The sequence below is a fragment of the Oncorhynchus clarkii genome, chromosome 1 (assembly GCF_045791955.1).
Source record: "Oncorhynchus clarkii lewisi isolate Uvic-CL-2024 chromosome 1, UVic_Ocla_1.0, whole genome shotgun sequence".
Classification (NCBI taxonomy): Eukaryota; Metazoa; Chordata; class Actinopteri; order Salmoniformes; family Salmonidae; genus Oncorhynchus; species Oncorhynchus clarkii.
The window spans coordinates 61,620,040-61,639,758 of record NC_092147.1 but is presented as its reverse complement, the minus strand read 5'-3'; the positions used below and the strand labels follow the sequence as shown (position 1 = coordinate 61,639,758).

The 19,719-nt window shown below is 44.1% G+C and overlaps 1 protein-coding gene across 1 annotated transcript in view; it reads left to right on the top strand.

The window, feature by feature from the left end:
• Window positions 1–19,719, top strand: part of LOC139410082 (TATA-binding protein-associated factor 172-like) — a 74,904-nt gene that overhangs the window by 18,727 nt on the left and 36,458 nt on the right. The window contains exons 9-16 of the mRNA XM_071155523.1: window positions 3,240–3,329; window positions 3,442–3,537; window positions 9,422–9,598; window positions 9,827–9,967; window positions 12,308–12,432; window positions 12,726–12,846; window positions 13,660–13,764; window positions 19,200–19,349. Of these exons, the coding sequence (XP_071011624.1) occupies window positions 3,240–3,329; window positions 3,442–3,537; window positions 9,422–9,598; window positions 9,827–9,967; window positions 12,308–12,432; window positions 12,726–12,846; window positions 13,660–13,764; window positions 19,200–19,349 (1,005 nt within the window). The remainder of the gene's footprint in view (window positions 1–3,239; window positions 3,330–3,441; window positions 3,538–9,421; window positions 9,599–9,826; window positions 9,968–12,307; window positions 12,433–12,725; window positions 12,847–13,659; window positions 13,765–19,199; window positions 19,350–19,719) is intronic.

The window sequence follows — 19,719 nt, the reverse complement described above, 5'->3', positions numbered from 1 at the left end:
GTGAATAGCGGGCTTGTTCAGCCCTCCTGTTCTTGTAGTCCACAATCATCTTTGTCTTGCTCATGTTGAGGGAGAGGTTGTTGTCCTGGCACAACACTGCCAGGTCTCTTACCTCCTCCCTACAGGCATTCTCATTGTTGTCGGTGATCAGGCCTACCACCATTGTCATCAGCAAACTTAATGATGGTGTTGGAGTTGTGCTTGTCCACACAGTTGTGGGTGAACAGGAGTACAGGACGGAACTAAGCAAGCACCCCTGAGGGGCCCCCGTGTTGTGGGTCATCGTGACAGTTGTTGCCTACACTAACCACCTGTGGGCGGCCTGTCAGGAAGTCCTGGATCCAGTTGCAGAGGGAGGTGTTTAGTCCCAGGGTCCTTAGCTTAGTGATGAGCTTTGAGGGCACTATGGTGTTGACAGCTGAGCTGTTGTCAATGAACAGTATTTTCACATGCGTTTCTTTTGTCCGGGTAGGAAAGGGCAGTTTGGCATGCTATTGAGATTGTCATCTGCTGGGGCAGTATGCTAATTGTAGCGGGTGTAGCGTTTCTGGGATAATGGTGTTGCTGTGAGCCATGACTAGCCTTTCAAAGCACTTCATGGCTACAGACGTGAGTGCTACAGGCCGGTAGTCATTTAGGCAAGTTACCTTCACTTTCTTGGGCACAGGGACTATGGTGGTCTGCTTGAAACATGTTGGTATTACAGGCTCGGTCAGAGACACTTGCTAGTTGGTCATCGCATGCTCGGAATACACGGTCTTGGTAATCCATCTGGATCCGCAGCCTTGTGAATGTTGACCAGTTTAAAGGTCTTTCTCACATCGGCTACGGAGAGCGTGATCAGTCGTCCAAAACAGCTGGTGCTCTCATGCATGCTTCAGTGTTGCTTGCGTCAAAGTGAGCATAAGGCATTTAGCTTGTCACTGGGCAGCTCATATCTTAGTTTCCCTTTTGTAGTCCGTAATAGTTTGCAAGCCCTGCCACATCCGACGCGCGTCGGAGCTGGTGTAGTACGAGCCAGTCGTAGTCCTGTAGTGACGCTTTGGTTGTTCGTCTGTGGGCATAGTGGGATTTCTTATAAGCGTCCGGATCAGTGTCCTAATCCTTTGAAACGGCAGCTCTATCCTTTAGCTCGGTGCGGATGTTGCCGCTTCTGGATGAGCATTTTCTTGTTGAACGGGGTCTTAGTGCCAGCATCGGTTTGTGGTGTTAAGTAGACGGCTACGAAAAATAGTCAGTTCTACGGTTTATCATGAGGTAATCTACTTCAGTTGAGCAATACCTTGAGACTTCCTTAATATTTGACATCGCACCAGCTGTTATTGAAAAATAAACCCCGCCCCTCGTCTTACCAGACGTTGCTGTTCTGTCCTGCCGATGTACGGAAAGCCTAGCCAAATGTATATTATCCGCATCGTTGTTCAGCCACGACTCGGTGAAACATGAGCTATAACAGCTTTTTAATGTCCCTTTGGTAGGATAGTCTCGAACGGAAATCATCAAGTTTATTTTCCAGTGATTGCACATTAGGCAATGGAACGGATGGTTGAGGCGGAATAGGCACACGCCTTCAAAGTCTAAGAAGGCTCCCTTAACTCCACCCCCTGTATTTGTCTTTTCACGCGAATGACAGGGATTTGGGCCTGGTCTCGGAGAAGCAGTATATCCTTCGTCCAGTTTGAGGTGATTAATCGCTGTTCTAATATCCAGAAGCTATTTATTTGTTCATAAGAGACGGTAGCAGCAACATTATGTAAAAAAAAAAAAACAAGTTACAAACAATGTAACAACACACAAAATAGCACGGTTGCTTAAGGGCGTGTAAAACAGCAGCCGGCGCTATTACATACAAAAATGTCAAAGATTTTACTGAGCTACAGTTCATATAAGGAACTCGGTCAATTGAAATAAATTCATTAGGGCCTAATCTATGGATTTCACATGACTGGGAATAGTGATAAATCTGGTTACCAAATGGACCACCATTTGCCTCACGCAGCGCAGCACAGCTACTTCATATAGATTTGATCAGGCTGTTGATTGTGGCCTGTGGAATGTTGTCCCACTCCTCTTCGATGGCTATGCGAAGTTGCTGGATATTGGTGTGAACTGGAACAGTCGTACACGTCAATCCAGAGCATCCCGAACATGCTCAATGGGTGACATGTCGGAGTATGCAGCTTCCAGGAATTGTGTACAGATCCTCGCGACATGGGCTCTTGCATTATCATGCTGAAACATGAGATGGTGGCGGATTTAATGGCACATCAAGGTGCGTCAGGATCTCGTTGTGGTATGTTTTGTATTTTATTGATGGTAATTTGAATGCACATTGTGTTTATTGTCTGTAGCTTATGCCTGCCCATACCATACCGCCACCATGTGGCACTATGTTCACAATGTAGACATCACCAAACAGCTCGTCCAAACAACGCAATACCCGCTGTCTGCCATCTGACCGGTACAGTTGAAACTGGGAGCACACTTTGCCAGTGGCCATTGAAGGTGAGCGTTTTCCCACTGAAGTCTGTTACAATGCTGATCTGCATTCAGGTCAAGACCCTAGTTAGTATATTGAGCACCCAGATGCGCTTCCCTGAGACTTTCTAACAGTTTGTGCAGAAATACTTTGGTTGTGCAAACCCACGGTTCCATCAGCTGCCCGGGTGGCTGGTCTCAGACAATCCTGCAGGTGAAGATGCTTGATGTGGCGTTCCTGGGCTGGCGTGGTTACACGTGGTCTGCGGTTGTGAGGCCGATTAGACTTACTGCCAAATTCTCTAAAATGACGTAGGCGGTTTAGGGCAGAGAAATTAACTAATTATTTTCTGTCAGCATGCCAATTGCTTGCTCCCTCAACTTGACATTTGTGGCATTGTGACACAACTGCACATTTTAGTGGCCTTTTATTGTCCCTAGCACAAGGTGCACCTGAATGATCATCCTGTTTAATCAGTTTCTTGATATGCCACACCTGTCAAGTGGATGGCTTATATTGGCAAAAGAGAAATGTGCACAAACAGGGAAGTAAACAAAATTGTAGAGAAATTAGCTTGTTCCACATTTATTTTTTTTTATTTTTTATTTTTAGGTCAGCCCATGAAACATGGGACCAAAACTTTAAATGTTGCATTTTTGTTCACTGTATTGTTCTTTTAAGGATCCAATGTATAACACAACAGGCAGCATGTAGACTAAAATAAGCTGTGCAGCTACTAGTGCTCTGTCTTTGTGTCCAGATTCGTCACGGCGCAGGCACAGGCCTCAGGGAGATCCTCAAGTCTCAAGGCGCTGGAGGTGGGAAGCTGGTGGGAAGCACTGCAGAACAGGTACTGTATCTGACTTCTCTCTATGCAACCTTCATTCAAACCAAACATAAATATTTAAATTTACCTATAATGGATTTCACCACAATAGTGTCTGACCTTTGACCATTTCCAGATGGCACGGCACCACCAGGAGTGGCTGGAGGATGTGGTCATCCGGCTGCTCTGTGTCTTTGCTCTGGACCGTTTCGGAGATTTTGTCTCTGATGAGGTGTGTCTTGTAGCATACCAATCTACCGTGTCCTGGGGTGGCTGAATTTAATTCAATATAACAGTGGTCACCAACCGGTTGATCTCCAAGGCATTCCTAGTCTATCACTAAACATATCTGTAAAAAAAAATACTAACGATAAAGCTTTGCGTTCCTATTTTTTTGTTTCGCGCTGTTGGTGGTAGGTGCACTTGATTCAGCAGCCCTAGCGTTGGGAAGGCAGTGTTCCCATTCTGAACCATTTCATGTGTCTCAAGGTGGGACGATGCCTACCCGGCAGGCCCAGAGAACAAATCAAGTGCACCTATAGGCCTACTGCTGGCCAATCAGAGCTCAGATCACTGTCAGCACAGTTTCTTCGAGCCATAGACTGCAAAAAGAAGCCTCAAACAGACAGCAAAGCTGACAAGCCTACTGTGAGATTTCTAAACGTTTTAAACCATGACTAGAGAGAGACTCGATAAATACAGCAAAGAGCTGCTGTTTTTATGTGTAGATTGTTGTTCTTCACTGTCAACACTTTGTTCAACACCTTTATAAGCCATAATGTGCATTTTCCTTACTTCCACATGCTACAACCAGCACTGCAGCGGTGACTTAGGAGTTAGGATACGCTTGCATTGTTGTTATTAGCGGCCTGTCTTTAAAAAAAAAAAAATTTATGTAGGAATATTTCACTTTCTCTGGTCATAGGAGTAACCACATGAATTGCTGTATGAAGCAGAAATAATGGTGTGTTGAGTTTTGCCATGAGCTAGAAGACGATCCCTTGTTTCTCAGTTGAGGACAGTGGGACGTTGAATCCGGTGAGAGGCAGCCTCACTGCTGCTTCCTCCCTTCCATCAGATGTAGGCCATCAGTCCACAAGAAAGTGAAATGATTATGCTCACTTAGCTGAGCCTCATAAATAATACAACAAATTATCCATTACTAGTGTGATCATATACCTCATTTAAAAATATGTCATTTCATAATTTTGAGAACATTGGCAGGGCAATTGAAGCATTGCTAATACGCAGTGATAAATGTATTGGGCTTATAGCCTACGGCACAAACATTGCTACAGAACTGTTTTTCATTTGGGTAATGTTGATAGGCTTGTGTTTACAAAAATGTGTATGTACAGTGGCTTGTGAAAGTGTTCACCCCCCTTTGGCATTTTTTTCCTATTTTGTTGCCTTACAACCTGGATATTAAAATAGATTTATTTGGGGGGGGAGGGGTTGTTGTGTCATTTGATTTACACAATATGGCTACCACTTCGATGCACTTTATTTTTTTTATTTTTTTTTTGTCATTGTGAAACAAACAAGACACACACAACTTGAGCACACAACTATTTCTACCCAAAGTCAATACTTTGTAGAGCCACCTTATTACAGCTGCAAGTCTCTTGGGGTATGTCTCTATAACCTTGGCACATATAGCCACTGGGATTTCTGGCAAGGCAAAACTGCTCCAGTTCCTTCAAGTTGGATGGGCTCTGCTTGTGTACAGCAATCTTTAAGACATACCAGAGATTCTCAATTGGATTGAAATCTGGGCTTTGACTAGGCCATTCCAAGATATTTAAATGTTTCCCCTTAAATCACTTGTGTTGCTTTAGCAGTATGCTTAGAGTTATTGTCCTGCTGGAAGGTGAACCTCCTTCCCAGTCTCAAATCTCGAAGACTGAAAGGCTTCACTCAAGAATTTCCCTGTATTTAGCCCCATCATTCTGTCAATTCTGACCAGTTTCTCAGTCCCTGCTGATGAAAACATCCCCACAGCATGATGCTGCCACCATGTTTCACTGTGGGGATGGTAGTCTCGGGGTGATGAGAGGTGTTGGGTTTGTGCCTGACATAGCGTTTTCCTTGATGGCCGAAAAACTAAATTCTCATCTGACCAGAGTACCTTCTTCCATGTGTTTGGGGAGTCTCCCCATGACTTTTGGTGAATACTGAATGTGTTTGCTTATTTTTTTTCTTTAAGCAATGGCTTTTTTTCTGGCCACTCTTCCGTGAAGCCCAGCTCTGTGGAGTGTACGGCTTAAAGTGGTCCTATGGACAGATACGCCAATCACCGCTGTGGAGCTTTGCAGCTCCTTCAGGGTTAACTTTGGTCTCTTTGTTGTCTCTGATTTAATGCTCTCCTTGCCTGGTCTGTGAGTTTTGGTGGGCGGCCCTCTCGGCAGGTTTGTTGTGGTGCCATATTCTTTACATTTTTAAGTAATGGATTTAGTGATGCTCCGTGGGATGTTCAAAGTTTCAGATATTTTTTTATAAGCCAACACTGATCTGTACTTCTCCCTGACCTGTTTGGAGAGCTCCTTGGTCTTCATGGTGCCGCTTGCTTGGTGGTGCCCCTTGCTTTGTGGTGTTGCAGATTCTGGGGCTTTTCAGAACAGGGATCTATAAACTCAGCAAAAAAAAAATCCTATTTTCAGGACCCTGTCTTTTCAAAGATAATTTGTAAAAATCCAAATAACTTCACAGATCTTCATTGTAAAGGGTTTAAACACTGTTTCCCATGCTTGTTCAATAAACAATTAATGAATATGCACCTGTGGAATGGTCATTAAGACACTAACAGCTTACAGATGGTAGGCAATTAAGGTCACAGTTATGAAAACTTAGGACACTAAAGAGGCCTTTCTACTGACTCTGGGGAAAAACACCAAAAGAAAGATGCCCAGGGTCCCTGCTCATCTGCGTGAACGTGTCTTAGGCATGCTGCAAGGAGGCATGAGGACTGCAGATGTGGCCAGGGCAATAAATTGCTACGTTCGCACTGTGAGACGCCTAAGACAGCGCTACAGGGAGACAGGACGGACAGCTGATCATCCTTGCAGTGGCAGACCACGTGTAACAACACCTGCACAGGATCGGTACATCCGAACATCACACCTGCGGGACAGGTAAAGGATGGCAACAACTACCCGAGTTACACCAGGAACGCACAATCCCTCCATCAGTGCTCAGACTGTCCGCAATAAGATGAGAGAGGCTGGACTGAGGGCTTGTAGCCTGTTGTAAGGCAGGTCCTCATCAGACATCACCGGCGGCGATGGGCACAAACCCACTGTCGTTGGACCAGACAGGCAAAAAGTGCTCTTCACTGACGAGTCGCGTTTATCGACGAAGGAATGAGCATTACACCAAGGCCTGTACTCTAAAGCAGGATCAATTTGGAGGTGGAGGGTCCGTCATGGTCTGGGGTAGTGTCTCACAGCATCGAACTGAGTTTGTTATTGCAGGCAATCTCAACGCTGTGCGTTACAGGGAAGATATTCTCCCTCATGTGGTACCATTCTTGCAGGTTCATCCTGGCATGACAATGCCACCAGCCATACTGCTCGTTCCGTGCGTGATTTCCTGCAAGACAGGAATGCCAGTGTTCTGCCATGGCCAGCGAAGAGCCCGGATCTCAATCTCATTTAGCACGTCTGGGACCTGTTGGATCGAGGGTGAGGGCTAGGGCCATTCATCCCAGGAATGTCCAGGAACTTGCAGGTGCAAAGGTGGAAGAGTGGGGTAACATCTCACAGCAAGAACTGGCAAATCTGGTGCAGTCCATGAGGAGGAGATGCGCTGCAGTACTTAATGCAGCTGGTGGCCACACCAGATACTCACTGTTACTTTTGACCCACCCCCCTTTGTTCAGGACACATTATTCCATTTCTGTTAGTCACGTGTCTGTGGAACTTGTTCAGTTGATGTCTTAGTTGTTGAATCTTATGTTCATACAAATATTTACACATGTTAATTTTGCTGAAAAAAAACGGTGTTGACCGCAACAGGACTTTTTTTTTTGCTGAGTTCATACTGAGATCATGTGACATTTAGATTGTACACAGGTGAACTTTATTTAGCTTTTGAGGTGATGGTTACATAACTTCTTATTTAGGGGCTTCATAGCAAAGGGGGTGAATACATATGCATGCACCACTTTTACGTTTTGTATTTTTCTGAATTTTCTGAAACAAGTAAAAAAAAAAAAAAAAATCGTTCCACTTCACCATTTTGGACTATTTTGTGCATGTCCATTACATGAGATCCAATTAAAAAATCCATGTAAATTACAAGTTGTGATGCAACAAAATTGGAGAACCGCCAAGGGGGATGAATACTTTTGCAAGGCTATGTATGTATGTACGTATGTACAGTTGAAGTCGCACGTTTACTTGCACTTAGGTTGGAGTCATTAAAACTTGTTTTTCAACCACTCCACACATTTCTTGTTAACAAACTATAGTTTTGGCAAGTCAGTTAAGACATCTACTTTGTGCATGACACAAGTCATTTTTCCAACAATTGTTTAAAGACTAAGATTATTTCACATATAAATCACTGTATCACAATTCCAGTGGGTCAGAAGTTTACATACACTAAATTGACTGTACCTTTGAACAGCTTGAAAAATTCCAGAAAATTGTCATGCTTTAGAAGCTTCTGATAGGCTAATTGACATAATTTGAGTCAATTGGAGGTGTACCTGTAGATGCATTTCAAGGCCTACCTTCAAACTCAGTATCTCTTTGCTTGACATCATGGGAAAAATCAAAATAAATCAGCTAAGACCACAGAAAAAAAACCTCCACAAGTCTGGTTCATCCTTGGGAGCAATTTCCAAATGCCTGAAGGTAACACTTTCATCTGAACAAACAATAGTACACAAGTATAAATACCATGGGAACACGCAGGCGTCATACAGCTCAGGAAGGAGACGCGTTCCTTCTCCTAGAGATGAACGTACTTTGGTGCAAAAAGTGCACATCAATCCCAGAACAACAGCAAAGGACCTTGTGAAGATGCTGAAGGAAACGGGTACAAAATTATCGATATCCACAGCAAAACGAGTCCTATATCAAGATGAAGGCCGCTGCTCCAAATCCAGACTACTGTTTGCAACTGCACATGGGGACAAAGATTGTACTTTTTGAAGAAATGTCTTTTGGTCTGATGAAACAAAAATAGAACTCTGTGGCCATAATGACCATTATGTTTGGAGGAGAAAGTTGGAGGGTTGCAAGCCAAAGAACACCATCCCAACCGTGAAACACAGGGATGGCAGCATCATGTTGTGTGGGTGCTTTGCTGCAGGAGGGACTGGTGCACTTCACAAAATAGATGGCATCATGAGGGAGGAAAATTATGTGGATATATTGAAGCAACATTTCAAGACATCAGTGATAGCTTGGTTGCAAATGGGTCTTCCAAATGGACAATGACCTAAAGCATACTTCCAAATTTGTGGCAAAATGGCTTAAGGACAACAAAGTCAAGGTATTGGAGTGGCCATCGCAAAGCCCTGTCCTAAATCCTACAGAACATTTGTGGCCACAACTGAAAATACGTGTGCGAGCAAGGAGGCCTACAAACCTGACTCAGTTACACCAGCTCTGTCAGGAGGAATGGGCCAAAATTAACCCAACTTATTGTGGGAAGCTTGTGGAAGGCTACCTTAAACGTTTAACGCAAGTTAAACAATTTAAAGGCAGTGCTACCAAATACAAATTCAGTGTATGTAAACTTGTGACCCACTGGGAATGTGATGAAAGAAATAAAGCTGAAATAAATCATTCTCTCTACTATTATTCTGACATTTCACATTTTCAAAATAAAGGGGTGATTCTTCCTGACTTAAGAGAGGGAATTTTTACAAGGATTAAATGTCAGGAATTAAATTAAATGTATTTGGTTAAGGTGTATGTGAACTTCTGACTTCAACTGTATTTATATATAATGATCTTTGACTCAAAAGGTTGGTGACTACTCTTCTGGGGTAAGGTTACAATATTCCAAGAACAAAAAAAACAAGAGTTTACAGAATTTTGCAACCCCACTCACTATCATTTACGAGTCAGGCTTTGCTGTTTGTCTAACATGCTGTCTCTGGTCAGGTGGTGGCTCCGGTTCGAGAGACCTGTGCCCAGACACTGGGCGTGGCCTTGCGCCACATGACTGACAGCGGTGTTGCCATGACAGTAGACATCCTGCTGAAGCTGCTGACGGAGGACCAGTGGGAGGTCCGGCACGGGGGTCTTCTGGGCATCAAGTATGGCCTGGCAGTCAGACAGGTACCACTAACCTCCTGTTTTGTCTGCTTGCCTCTGCCACCCAACATGCATGATGTGTGTTATCCATTTTAAGGCAGTAAAACAAGTGTTTTATACATGCATTAATTTATTTGACCCCCCCCCAAGTTTTCTGAGCAAAAAACAGGCTGCATCTAGTTCATGATCTCTGAACTGCACTTATTGTCTTTCTATAACCTTTTTTTCCTCGCTCCCTCGCTTTCCTCTCAGGACCTGATATCCGCTCTGCTTCCACGGGTGCTCCCTGCCATCACGCAGGGGCTGCAGGACCTGGATGATGATGTCAGAGCGGTGGCGGCCGCGGCCCTCATCCCTGTGGTGGACGGGTTAGTGCAGCTACTCCCCAACAAGGTCAGACAGGAGCTCCTCTCCACAGTCACTCTTTACACGTGGTCACCTTAACTGCTCCTTAGCCTCTCTCCAACCTCACTCCTCTGTTATGCCTGTCCCATGGCTTTGCCTTTGTTGTCATTGTAAACTTCTTCAGACCTGGCCAACCTGCACACATTTTGCCCAGCATACACGCAATTTGAGATGAAAGTTCGCCGGTACGAGAAAAACTCGACCCTAAAACAGTCTTCTAGTTGGCACATTGTGATTTACTGACTCGATCTCTAGCGGTCTGCTCTGATCCCAGAAAGCACTTATTGTAGTTCAGTGTGTGTTGCTGCATGGATGGAAACAGAAACCGTTACGTTAGACTCTTAAAGATTAGTAGACCTATGTTACTTAATCAGTTCTTGGTCGGTCCTCTTTAAATAGCCGTGTGTCGACAGTAGGCTGCTAATGATGATAATAGTCAGTTCACCGATGTCAACGAGGCATGTTGAACGAATGGTAGCCTAGTGGCTCAGACTTAACTTGATGGATTAGGTCAGAGAGGGAGATCTGAAACAAGCTCCTATAGGCCTAGTTCAGTTTCCTATTCCTAATATCCTACGGTGAGCTAGACTACTAGCTGCTTTGCATCCAGCAATTGATTTGTTCTGAATTATCTCCCCAAACAAAATGTAAGAAGCCATTTTCACTAGACTAGCCACATAGACACCTAATAATGAGAATAATCTTTACCCCTTAAATTTTTACCTAGAATAATGTGACATTTTAAGGATGAAACACAAGACTTCCATGTTGGCTACATTGTTTATCATTTAAGACTAAGTTTTAGGAAATGGCAATTACAGGTAAAAATAATGCTAAATGCTCCAACTTCTTGAGGGGGAAATTGACTCTTACATCAACCCCACCTTTAATATATAAACGCAACAAATATAAACGCAACATGAAGTGTTGGTCCCATGTTTCATGAGCTGAAATAAGATCCCAGAAATGTTCAATATGCACAAATAGCTTATTTCTCTCAAATTTGTTAACATCCCTGTTAGTGAGCATTTCTCCTTTGCCAAGATATGCCACACCTGTCAGGTGGATGGATTTCCCAGAAGCTGATTAAACAGCATGGTCATTACACAGGTGCACTTTGTGCTGGGGACAATAAAAGGCCACTCTAAAATGTGCAGTTTTGTCACACAACGGCACTTTTTGATGGAGCGTGCAATTGGCATGCTGACTGCAGGAATGTCCATCAGAGCTGTTGCCAGAGAATTGAACGTTAAAGCCGCCTCCAATGTTGTTTGAAAGACTTTGGCTGTACGTCCAACCGACCTCACAACTGTAGACCACCTGTAGGGGTGTTGTGTGGGCGAGCGGTGTGCTGATGTCAGCGTTGTGAACAGAGTGCCCCATGGTAGGGTTATGGTATGGGCAGGCATAAGCTACAAACACAATTGCATTTTATTGATGGCAATTTGAAAGCACAGAGATACCGTGATAAGATCCTACGGCCCATTGTTGTGCCATTCATCCTCTGCCATCACCTCATGTTTCAGCATGATCATGCACAGCCCCATGTCGCGAGGATCTGTAAATAATTCCTGGAAGCTGAAAATGTCCCAGTTCTTCCATGGCCTGCGTACTCAGCAGATTTGTCACCAATTGAGCATGTTTGGGATGCTCTGGGTCGCCGTGTTCCAATATCCAGAGACTTCGCACAGACATTGAAAATATGTGTGACAACATTAGACAGGCCACAATACATTTTAAAGGTATATGTGACCAACCGATGCATATCTGTATTCCCAGTTGTGAAATCCGTAGATTAGGCCCAAATGAATTTATTTAAATTGACAGATTTTCCTTATATAAATTGTAACTCAGTAAAATCTTGTTGCGTTTTTTTATATTTTAGTTCAGTATAATTAATTACTGAAGAACAGCCTACCATTCCTACTTAGGCAGTCTTCTGCCAACATAAGGCAAAAAAAAACACAATTTGACTATTTGATTTGAGCAGTGTAGGTGTCGCCCGTGCCGTTGTGGGGTCTGCGGGGTGGGTGCCGTCCGCGCGCAGAAGTGGTGCTCAAAATTCTTGGCATGTCTATGGCACAATAGGGTGTGTTCAGTTGGCACCAAATGGAAGAGAACTGATTGAAATCAGGATGGACTACCTGGACATTTTCGTTTTTTCCCATTGCAAAAATGTTTTCCATTGAGTTTGCTGATGAACACAACCCAGTTTGATGTTTATTTGCTCTGTTTTTTTTTCAGTACGGCGCTAACCATAGCAGTTGTCTCTGTTTTGTGTAGATCATGACTGCTGTTTTTTTCCCTTTTTTTCCCGGTATTGTTCAGGTCCCATTCATAGTGAACTCCCTGTGGGACGCTCTCCTGGAGCTGGATGACCTGACAGCCTCCACCAACAGCATCATGACCCTACTGTCCTCTCTGCTCGCCTACCCTCAAGTCCGACAGTGCAGGTGAGTGACTGTCTGTTTGTACAGGTATAACCTCTTCTCCCACTACATCACAGAAATCATGTACTTTAAGGAACATTCCGATGATCTACAGTCAAAAATGTGCGCTAAAAATTGCGGTAAAAAGCAGGTCTTGTAAAGTCAATGGTGTTTATGGCTGAGAAACATTCAAACCAGTACGGGTTTGTTGTTGTGGTTCCCTTTGTCAATGAAACGTCTAGTGTGCTTAGGATGTACTAAGGACAACTTTGTCAAGGGATGATAGGCCCAACAACGCTCTCTTTTTGTCCCTCCAGCATGCAGCAGTCCCTAACGGTCCTCGTTCCTCGGGTCTGGCCATTCCTTAGACACACCATATCATCAGTTAGACGGGCCGCACTAGAGACCCTTTTCACCCTACTATCCAAAGCTGACCAGGTGGGTTTGTAAGAGAAATATGTCAATGGCCCAATCCTAAATTGACCCCTATGCACTAGTGTCAAATCTGAGAGGATTTGACAGGTGTAAGTAATGAGGTAATAGCTCTGCCTTTCCCCCTGATAGGCTAGGTGGAAGTTTCACCATATTGCCTGTACCAATCAAATCCTCTCCTGTCTCCACACACGTAGGGCCTTACATGCTGACCACACCACTCGCATTACAAAATAAATGTATACATGTTATTCAGTCATTGCAGCCACACTGCTTGCACACGTCAACAACGCTGCATAGCCAGACGCTAAAATAGAACTTGGTCCCGCCTCTCCAATCTCCTCATTGGTTTTTAGGAGCATATGTCACCCACGTGGATGATTGAAAGATGACCTGAGGTCCACAGTGCAGTTGGTAGTGGTAATGCACCTTAAAGTTGGTTGCAAAACGCCATATAAAGTCCAAAGAAGAACAAGAAGCCTGGAAGAGGAGTCTACTAGAAACCAATTCGGGTTACCCTTTTATCTGTGGATTAATTGTCGGAGTAGAGGACCTTGTGCATTTCAGGTAAAATAACAACAACCCAATGTTTATATCCCAGGACAAATTAGCTACAGTTGGTTCAGAGTTAGTTTTGAGATATCAACCTGCTTGTCCGTATCGCGTCTGGTGTGTGTGGACAAAATCAACATGCATGCTATGGCGCACGCGAGCGCCCTGTCTAGTCATCCATTTTGAGGTTGGGCCAATTTTTGGAACGCTAATGTATGAATACAACTCTTCGTTGTCATAACTGAAATCTGCTTTGTGTTGTTCCAGAGCTGTGCATTATGGCTCAACCAGGTCCTGCAAGACATGCTCCGACACATCTTCCAGTCCTGCATCCTGGAGAGCAATCAGGAGATCCTGGACCTCATCCAAAAGGTTTGAGACACACACCACACGAGGCGGGTTTCCATTGACCCAGGTTTATTCGACAAAAGCAATTTCGCAAACAAATTATTGTGACGTGTCATAAAAAATGGCAGATATAGGAGACATTTTCTAAAGATCGACAACATTTTTATCCGTTCAACGGGTGAAGTTGTCTTTTGTCTAACTTTTTATTTGCGACAAATGATGGCAACAAGGTTTTTCGAATAAATGATTGCCAAATGATTTTGATGCACGTGAGGCCATTTAATGCATTTAATTCTAAGTGCCTTCTGCTTGCAAATAAAAAAAAATCAACTAGAAAATGTTTTCTTTGCGAGATGACAAAGATTATCCTGACTTTCAAGAATTCCTGAATTTGCCAGCAGCATGCCATCCTGCATCCCACTGCTGACTTGCCTCTGAAGCTAAGCAGGGTTGGTTCTGGATGGGAGACCAGATGCTGCTGGAAGTGGGGTTAGGAGTGCCAGTAGGAGGCATTCTATCTTCAGGTCAATAAATAAATTAAAATACATATATATATATATATATATATAGGATACCTACTCATTCTAGGATTTTTCTTAATTTTTACTATTTTCTACATTGTAGAATAATAGTGAAGACATAAACTATGAAATAACATGTATGGAATCATGTAGTAAAAATATATTCTTCAAAGTAGCCACCCTTTGCCTTGATGACAGCTTTGCACACTCTTGGCATTCTCTAAACCAGCTTCACCTGGAATGCTTTTCCAACAGTCTTGCAGGAGTTCCCACATGCAGAGCGCTTGTTGGCTGCTTTTCCTTTACTCCGCGATCCAACTCATCACAAACCATCTCAATTTGGTTTGAGGTTAGGTGATTTCGGAGGGTTCTCGTCATCTAATGCAGAACTCCATCACTCTCCTTCTTTGTCAAATAGCTCTTACGTAGGCTAGAGGTGTGTTGGGTCATTGTCCTGTTGAAAAATAAATTACAGTCCCACTATGCGCAAATCAAATCAAACCAGATGGGATGGTGTATCGCTGCATAATGCTGTGGTAGCAATGCTGGTTAAGTGTGCCTTGAATTCTAAATAAATCACTGACAGTGTCACCAGCAAAGCACCATCACACCTCCTCCATGCTTCACGGTGGGAACGACACATGCGAAGATCATTCGTTCACTTTTTCGGTTGGAACCGAAAATCTCTGATTTGAACTCATCAGACCAAAGGACAGATTTCCACCGGTCTTTTTTTGTTTTTTGTTTTCTGAGCCAAAGTAAGTCTCTTCTTATTTGTGTCCTATAGTAGTGGTTTCTTTGCAGCAATTTGACCATGAACGCCTGATTCACGCTGTCTCCTCTGAACAGTTGATGTTGAGATGTGTATTTTACTTGAACTCTGATGCATTTATTTGGGCTGCAATTTCTGAGGCTGGGCTCCCGATTGGCACAGCAGTCTAAAGCACTTCCTCTCAGTGCTAGAGGTGTCCCTACAGACCCTGGTTCGAATCCAGGCTGGATCACATACGGCCGTGATTGGGAGTCCCATAGGGCAGCACGCAATTGGCCCAGCGCTGTTAGGGTTTGGCCGGGGTAGGCCGTCATTGTGAATAAGAATTTGTTCTTAACTGACTTGCCTAGTTAGTTAAAGAGAAAATAATGAACTCATCCTCTGCAGCAGAGGTAACTGGGTCGTCCTTTCCTGTGGCGGTCCTGTCGTTTCTCTTTGCTTAATTGAGCTGTTCTTGCTATAATATGGACTCGGTCTCTTACCAAGTAGGGCAATATTCTGTATACCACCCCTACCATGTCACAACACAACTGACTGGGTCAAGCGCGTTAAGAAGGAAAGAAATTCCACCAATTAACTTAACGAGGCACATTTGTTAATTGAACTGCATTCCAGGTGACTACCTCATGAAGCTGGTTGAGAGAATGCCATGAGTGTGCAAAGCTGTCAAGGCAAAGGGTGGCTACTTTGTAGATTGTCAAATATAAAATATATTTTGATTTATTTAAAACTTTATTTTTTTTAAACAAAAATGTAACACTACATGATTCCATATGTGTTATTTCATAGTTTTGATGTGTTCACTATTGTTCTACATTGTAGAAAATAGTAAAAATAAACAAAGGGAATTTAACCTAACCCCTCTGAATCAGAGGTGCGGGGGTCTGCCTTAATCGACATCCACGTCTTCAGGAACAGTGGGTTAACTGCCTTGCTCTGTGGCTGAACGACAGATTCTTACCTTGTAAGCTCGGGGTTACGATACAGCAACCTTCCGGTTACTGGCCCAACACTCTAACCACTAGGCTACCTGCCCAGAAAAGCCTTGAATGAGTAGTTGTATCCAACTTTTTTGACAGGTACTAATAAATAAATATACAGTGGGGAGAACAAGTATTTGATACACTGCCGATTTTGCAGGTTTTCCTACTTACAAAGCATGTAGACGTCTGTAATTTTTATCATAGGTACACTTCAACTGTGAGAGACGGAATATTATTATTTTTTTAAATCCAGAAAATCACATTGTATGATTTTTAAGTAATTAATTTGCATTTTATTGCATGACATAAGTATTTGATCACCTACCAACCAGTAAGAATTCCGGCTCTCACAGACCTGTTAGTTTTTCTTTAAGAAGCCCTCCTGTTCTCCACTCATTACCTGTATTAACTGCACCTGTTTGAACTCGTTACCTGTATAAAAGACACCTGTCCACACACTCAATCAAACAGACTCCAACCTGTCCACAATGGCCAAGACCAGAGAGCTGTGTAAGGACATCAGGGATAAAATTGTAGACCTGCACAAGGCTGGGATGGGCTACAGAACAATAGGCAAGCAGCTTGGTGAGAAGGCAACAACTGTTGGCGTAATTATTAGAAAATGGAAGAAGTTCAAGATGACGGTCAATCACCCTCGATCTGGGGCTCCATGCAAGATCTCACCTCGTGGGGCATCAATGATCATGAGGAAGGTGAGGGATCAGCCCAGAACTACACGGCAGGACCTGGTCAATGACCTGAAGAGAGCTGGGACCAAAGTCTCAAAGAAAACCATTGGGTTTTCACACTACGCCGTCATGGATTAAAATCCTGCAGCGCACGCAAGGTCCCCCTGCTCAAGCCAGCGCATGTCCAGGCCCGTCTGAAGTTTGCCAATGACCATCTGGATGATCCAGAGGAGGAATGGGAGAAGGTCATGTGGTCTGATTAGACACATTTAGCTTTTTGGTCTAAACTCCACTCGCCGTGTTTGGAGGAAGAAGAAGGATGAGTACAACCCCAAGAACACCATCCCAACGTGAAGCATGAAGGTGGAGACATCATTCTTTGCGGATGCTTTTCTGGAAAGGGGACAGGACGACTGCACCGTATTGAGGGGAGGATGGATGGGGCCATGTATCGCGAGATCTTGGCCAACACCCTCCTTCCCTCAGTAAGACCATTGAAGATGGGTCGTGGCTGGGTCTTCCAGCATGACAACGACCCGAAACACACAGCCAGGGCAATTAAGGAGTGGCTCCGTAAGAAGCATCTCAAGGTCCTGGAGTGGCATAGCCAGTCTCCAGACCTGAACCCAATAGAAAATCTTTGAAGGGAGCTGAAAGTTCGTATTTCCCAGCAACAGCCCCGAAACCTGAAGGATCTGGAGAAGGTCTGTATGGAGGAGTGGGCCAAAATCCCTGCTGCAGTGTGTGCAAACCTGGTCAAGAACTACAGGAAACGTATGATCTCTGTAATTGCAAACAAAGGTTTCTGTACCAAATATTAAGTTCTGCTTTTCTGATGTATCAAATTCTTATGTCATGCAATAAAATGCAAATGATTTACTTAAAAATCATACAATGTGATTTTCTGGATTTTTGTTTTAGATTCCGTCTCTCACAGTTGAAGTGTACATATGATAAAAAATTACAGACCTCTACATGCTATGTAAGTAGGAAAAACTGCAAAATCAGCAGTGTATCAAATACTTTTTCTCCCCACTGTATGTCTTCCAATGTCCCCGGGTAGTGATTGGGGACATTGCCCTGTGTAAGGTACCTTCTTTTGGATGGGCCGTTAAACAGGTGTCCTGTCTGTCTGTGGTCACTAAAGATACCATGGCACTTATCGTAAGAGTAGGGTGCTCACCCGGTGTCCTGGCTATATTCCCTATCTGGCCCTCACACCATCACAGCCACCTAATCATCCCAAGGTTCCAATTGGCTCATTCATCCCTCTTCCTCTCCCCTGTTACTATTCCTCAGGTTGCTGCTGTAAATGAGAATGTGTTCTCAGTCAACTTACCTGGTAAAATAAGTTATTTCAGATCTACAGGAGTGCAAGTTTCACCATGGCACAGACCGTGGCGATATTTTGGCACATGAGCATTATCGGAATATGGCAAATATGAATAAATGATTGCATTCTATCCATGCTGGCTTTCCCAGGATACCTGAGTCATGAAACAGATGGGAGGTGGGAGGGCATACATGCTGTCGTCAATTTATTCATGCTGAATTTGCCTAAATGCGGAATGGAAAAACGTCACTTTTTTAAAAATTACCCTAGGTTTTTGCAGATGTTTATTTTATTTTTGTGACGTCATTACGTCCAGCTGTTTTTATCGACATGATTTTTTTATTTATTTATTATTATTATTTTTTTACCCCTTTTTCTCCCCAATTTCGTGGTATCCAATTGTTGTAGTAGCTACTATCTTGTCTCATCGCTACAACTCCCGTACAGGCTCGGGAGAGATGAAGGTTGAAAGTCATGCATCCTCCGATACACAACCCAACCAGCCGCACTGCTTCTTAACACAGCGCGCATCCAACCCGGAAGCCAGCCGCACCAATGTGTCGGAGGCTACACCGTGCACCTGGCAACCTTGGTTAGCGCGCACTGCGCCCGGCCCGCCACAGGAGTCGCTGGTGCGCGATGAGACAAGGACATCCCTACCGACCAAGCCCTCCCTAACCCGGACGACGCTAGGCCAATTGTGCGTCGCCCCACGGACCTCCCGGTCGCGGCCGGTTACGACAGAGCATGGGCGCGAACCCAGGGACTATGATGGCACAGCTGGCGCTGCAGTACAGCGCCCTTAACCACTGCGCCACCCGGGAGGCCTCGACATGATTGTTAAATGGAAATGCACCCTAGCAGGAAATTGTTGCATCTGTTTTCTTTACAAACGTTCTAAATGTCAACAAAAAAATCACTGGACAAGTTAATGGAAACATGGCTAACGTCATATATCCTGACTAGGGATGCTACACTCCTGTAATTTTTCAATAAATTCCCTGGTTTTCCAGAAATCCTGGTTGATTGATTCAAATGTTCCTGCTTATTCCCTCCTGATTCTGGGATTTGGGGAAAACAAGGGAAATTTAAATTAAGTTCCAGGAATTTTGCAACCGTAAATCCTGGCTGCTGTTTTTAACGGGTTTTGTCTTCTTGTAGGTGTGGATCGAGCTGCTGCGCCAGGCCCCTCAGCAGTACGTAGTAGCAGCCAGCTGTCCCTGGATGGGCGCCTGGCTCTGTCTGATGATGCAAGCCTCTCACATCCCCATAGACATCAACATGCTGCTGGAAGTCAAGTCTCGCTGCAAGGTGAGAGGATGGTTACTCCGTTAGGTCTGATCGTTACATTCGCTACAGATTGTATTCTCAATTGTGCTCTTATTCCAAAAATTAGAGTGTGCCCTTAGGATATACACTCAGTGGCCAGTTTATTAGGTACACCACCCCGTTAACAAAAGTGGTTCGCTCCTACAGACAGAGAGTCACGTGGCCGTGGCTTGCTATATAAGGCAAGCACAGGCATCAAGGCATTGAATTACTGTTCGATTGAACTTTAGAATGGGCAAAACTAGTGACCTAAGCGACTTTGAGCGGTGGTATGATCGTAGGTTCCAGGCGCGCCGGTTCCAGTATCTCAAACGGCCGGCCTCCGGGGCTTTTCAGGCAAGACATTGTCTAG